General features: G+C 64.4%; 2 protein-coding genes across 2 annotated transcripts; both read left to right on the top strand.

Annotated features, from left to right (window-relative positions):
- Positions 1–190: 190 nt before the first annotated feature.
- On the top strand, positions 191–1,270 carry LmxM_08_1040b_1 (uncharacterized protein; the record flags this gene model as incomplete). Its single annotated transcript, XM_003879486.1, has 1 exon — positions 191–1,270. One exon carries the CDS (start codon positions 191–193, stop codon positions 1,268–1,270), a length of 1,080 nt encoding a protein of 359 aa, XP_003879535.1.
- Positions 1,271–2,931: 1,661 nt separating this feature from the next.
- Positions 2,932–3,228, top strand: LmxM_08_1050a_1 (uncharacterized protein; the record flags this gene model as incomplete). Its single annotated transcript, XM_003879485.1, has 1 exon — positions 2,932–3,228. One exon carries the CDS (start codon positions 2,932–2,934, stop codon positions 3,226–3,228), a length of 297 nt encoding a protein of 98 aa, XP_003879534.1.
- Between the last annotated feature and the right edge of the window lie 56 nt (positions 3,229–3,284).

Here is a 3,284-nt window from a genome sequence, read left to right as displayed (position 1 = left end):
TCCCCACCTGCCCTGCACCGTGGTCGACTGCTCCCGACGCCCTGCACAGACTCTCGTCGCCACCACCAGCAGCAGCCCTCTATATACCCGCCACTGCCGCAGCGTTCGGGCCGTGGCCTCTGCGTTTCACTTGCTCTCCCCTCGCTCTGTTCATTGCTTCCTTCTGTTCCCCTCGCTGCCCGCGTCCGCGATGGCGACGTCGAGGGCCGCTCTCTGCGCTGTTGCGGTTGTGTGCGTGGTGCTTGCGGCTGCCTGCGCACCCGCGCGCGCGATACACGTGGGCACGCCGGCTGCTGCGCTGTTCGAGGAGTTCAAGCGGACGTACGGGCGCGCGTACGAGACGCTGGCGGAGGAGCAGCAGCGGCTGGCGAACTTCGAGCGCAACCTGGAGCTGATGCGCGAGCACCAGGCGCGGAACCCCCACGCGCAGTTCGGGATCACGAAGTTCTTCGACCTGTCGGAGGCGGAGTTCGCCGCGCGCTACCTGAACGGCGCCGCGTACTTCGCAGCGGCGAAGCGGCACGCCGCCCAGCACTACCGCAAGGCGCGCGCGGACCTGTCGGCGGTGCCTGATGCGGTGGACTGGCGCGAGAAGGGCGCCGTGACGCCGGTGAAGGATCAGGGTGAGTGCGGGTCGTGCTGGGCGTTCTCGTCGGTCGGCAACATCGAGGGGCAGTGGTACCTTGCCGGCCACGAGCTGGTGAGCCTGTCGGAGCAGCAGCTGGTGAGCTGCGATGACATGAACGATGGCTGCGACGGCGGACTGATGCTGCAGGCGTTCGACTGGCTGCTGCAAAACACGAACGGGCACCTGTACACGGAGGACAGCTACCCCTACGTGTCCGGCAACGGTTATCTGCCCGAGTGCTCGAACAGCAGTAAGCTCGTTGTCGGTGCGCAGATCGACGGCCACGTGTTGATCGGAAGCAGCGAAAAGGCGATGGCTGCGTGGCTCGCGAAGAATGGCCCCATCGCGATTGCGCTGGACGCCAGCTCCTTCATGTCCTACAAGAGCGGCGTGCTGACCGCGTGCATTGGCAAACAGGTGAACCACGCTGTGCTGCTCGTCGGGTACGACATGACTGGTGAGGTTCCGTACTGGGTGATCAAGAACTCGTGGGGTGGGGACTGGGGCGAGCAGGGCTACGTGCGCGTGGTGATGGGGGTGAACGCGTGCCTGCTCAGTGAATACCCCGTGTCCGCGCATGTGCGGGAGAGTGCCGCCCCTGGCACGAGCACGAGCAGCGAGACGCCCGCTCAGAACGGATGATGGTGGAGCAGGTGATCTGCACTGATATGTACTGCACTCAGGGGTGCGAAAAGGCCCTGATCACCACGAAGGAGTGCCACACGAAGCGGGGAGGCGCCTCCTATGTGATGGAGTGCGGTAATAGCCACCTGTTAACTCGCACGTATACTTCCGGCAATTGCACTGGTGGGGTGAAGTGTACCGTGAGCAACGAGGTTAAGTGAGCGTTATCGTGGTACGGCTCGAGGAAGACCACCTCCCTATAAACGTAGAGGTGTGTGTGCCCTTGTGTGCGTGTGTGTGGTGGTTGCAGCGATGCCCGGCGCGTGTGGGCACCTCCTTGGGTGCGCGCCCGCCGTGGCAGCTGCGCGTGCGTGCGAGATGTGAGGCAGAGGAAGAGGAAGGCGATGCGGGCGGCAGCGCAGCGAGGTGCGGCGGAGCGTAGGGGGGAAATGGACGAGCAGGCGCGCTGTGAATCGGAGCTGCGGCACCACCCAAGTCGTGGTGCCCCGCGAATGGCTGTTCTGCCCGCCCTCGCTTCACGCCTCCCCCTCCCCTCGCGTGCCCTCGCGTGCCCTCGCGTGGCCTCCCTTGTTATCCCTCTCTCTCGCACGCACACGCACACGCGTATACGCGAGCCCGCTATTCTGCCTTCGTCTGGCTCTTTGTATTTTGCTTGCTTCTTCAGCACACTTGTGTGCTGTGCGTTCAGCGATATCTTCCACTACTTTGTTTTCTCCTCCCCCTCGGGAGGTGCTTCGCTTGTGCTTTGACGGTGGTGCGTGGCTGCTGGGTCATGTGCCGGGCGTGCGCGCCTCCGCCGCCTCCCTGCAGCTTGTGGGTGCGCTGCGTTCGCACCGCGCTCGCGTGCATGCACATGCCTGCACTGCGTGCGGGACGCCTTCCGGGCGCGTTGGCCCCCCGCCTCTGCAGCCACGGTCTGTTTATTGATTGTGCTTGCTTCATCGGCTCTTCTCTGCGCGCGTGCGTGCGTGCGTGTGCGTGTCCGTGCGTATGCGTGAGGCGCAACGGTCCCCAGAGCAAGGCATGTCGAGGGGAACACTCTAGAAATCTATCATGTACATAGACATACGTATATATATATATGTATATATAGATATATATCAGTAATCAAGAGAATGGAGAGTGAGCGTGTGCGCGCCTGTGTGCGCGTGCGTACGTGTGTGTGCAGCATTGCCGTGACGGCATGTACGAAGCGCTGCAGTGGGATGGACCCTGTGCGCGTGCCGGAGAGGTAGTGTCGCGTGTGGGTGCGGAGTGATGGAGGCCAGGGGGCTTACGAGCACCGTCGCTTTTCCCCCGATGGCGGCTGGCACGCAGCGCACGCACCGGGGATGTGTGACGTGCGTCGCTGTGCGCCTCTCCCTCTCCCCTGTGCGCGCGGCGCATGGATGCACCGCTGTTGTGTGAGGTTGCCCGCACCTGCGTTGTTGCCTGTGATGACGTCCCTCCCTCTCTTGCACTCTCCCCGTCCCCACCTGCCCTGCACCGTGGTCGACTGCTCCCGACGCCCTGCACAGACTCTCGTCGCCACCACCAGCAGCAGCCCTCTATATACCCGCCACTGCCGTAGCGTTCGGGCCGTGGCCTCTGCGTTTCACTTGCTCTCCCCTCGCTCTGTTCATTGCTTCCTTCTGTTCCCCTCGCTGCCCGCGTCCGCGATGGCGACGTCGAGGGCCGCTCTCTGCGCTGTTGCGGTTGTGTGCGTGGTGCTTGCGGCTGCCTGCGCACCTGCGCGCGCGATACACGTGGGCACGCCGGCTGCTGCGCTGTTCGAGGAGTTCAAGCGGACGTACGGGCGCGCGTACGAGACGCTGGCGGAGGAGCAGCAGCGGCTGGCGAACTTCGAGCGCAACCTGGAGCTGATGCGCGAGCACCAGGCGCGGAACCCCCACGCGCAGTTCGGGATCACGAAGTTCTTCGACCTGTCGNAGGNCGAGTCGCCGCGCGCTACCTGAACGGCGCCGCGTACTTCGCAGCGGCGAAGCGGCACGCCGCCCAGCACTACCGCAAG

The sequence above is a fragment of the Leishmania mexicana genome, contig 101, assembly GCF_000234665.1.
Source record: "Leishmania mexicana MHOM/GT/2001/U1103 WGS CADB00000000 data, contig 101, whole genome shotgun sequence".
NCBI classification, from domain to species: Eukaryota; Euglenozoa; class Kinetoplastea; order Trypanosomatida; family Trypanosomatidae; genus Leishmania; species Leishmania mexicana.
The sequence above is the reverse complement of the archived record's forward strand: the minus strand, read 5'-3'. Positions and strand labels throughout refer to the sequence as shown.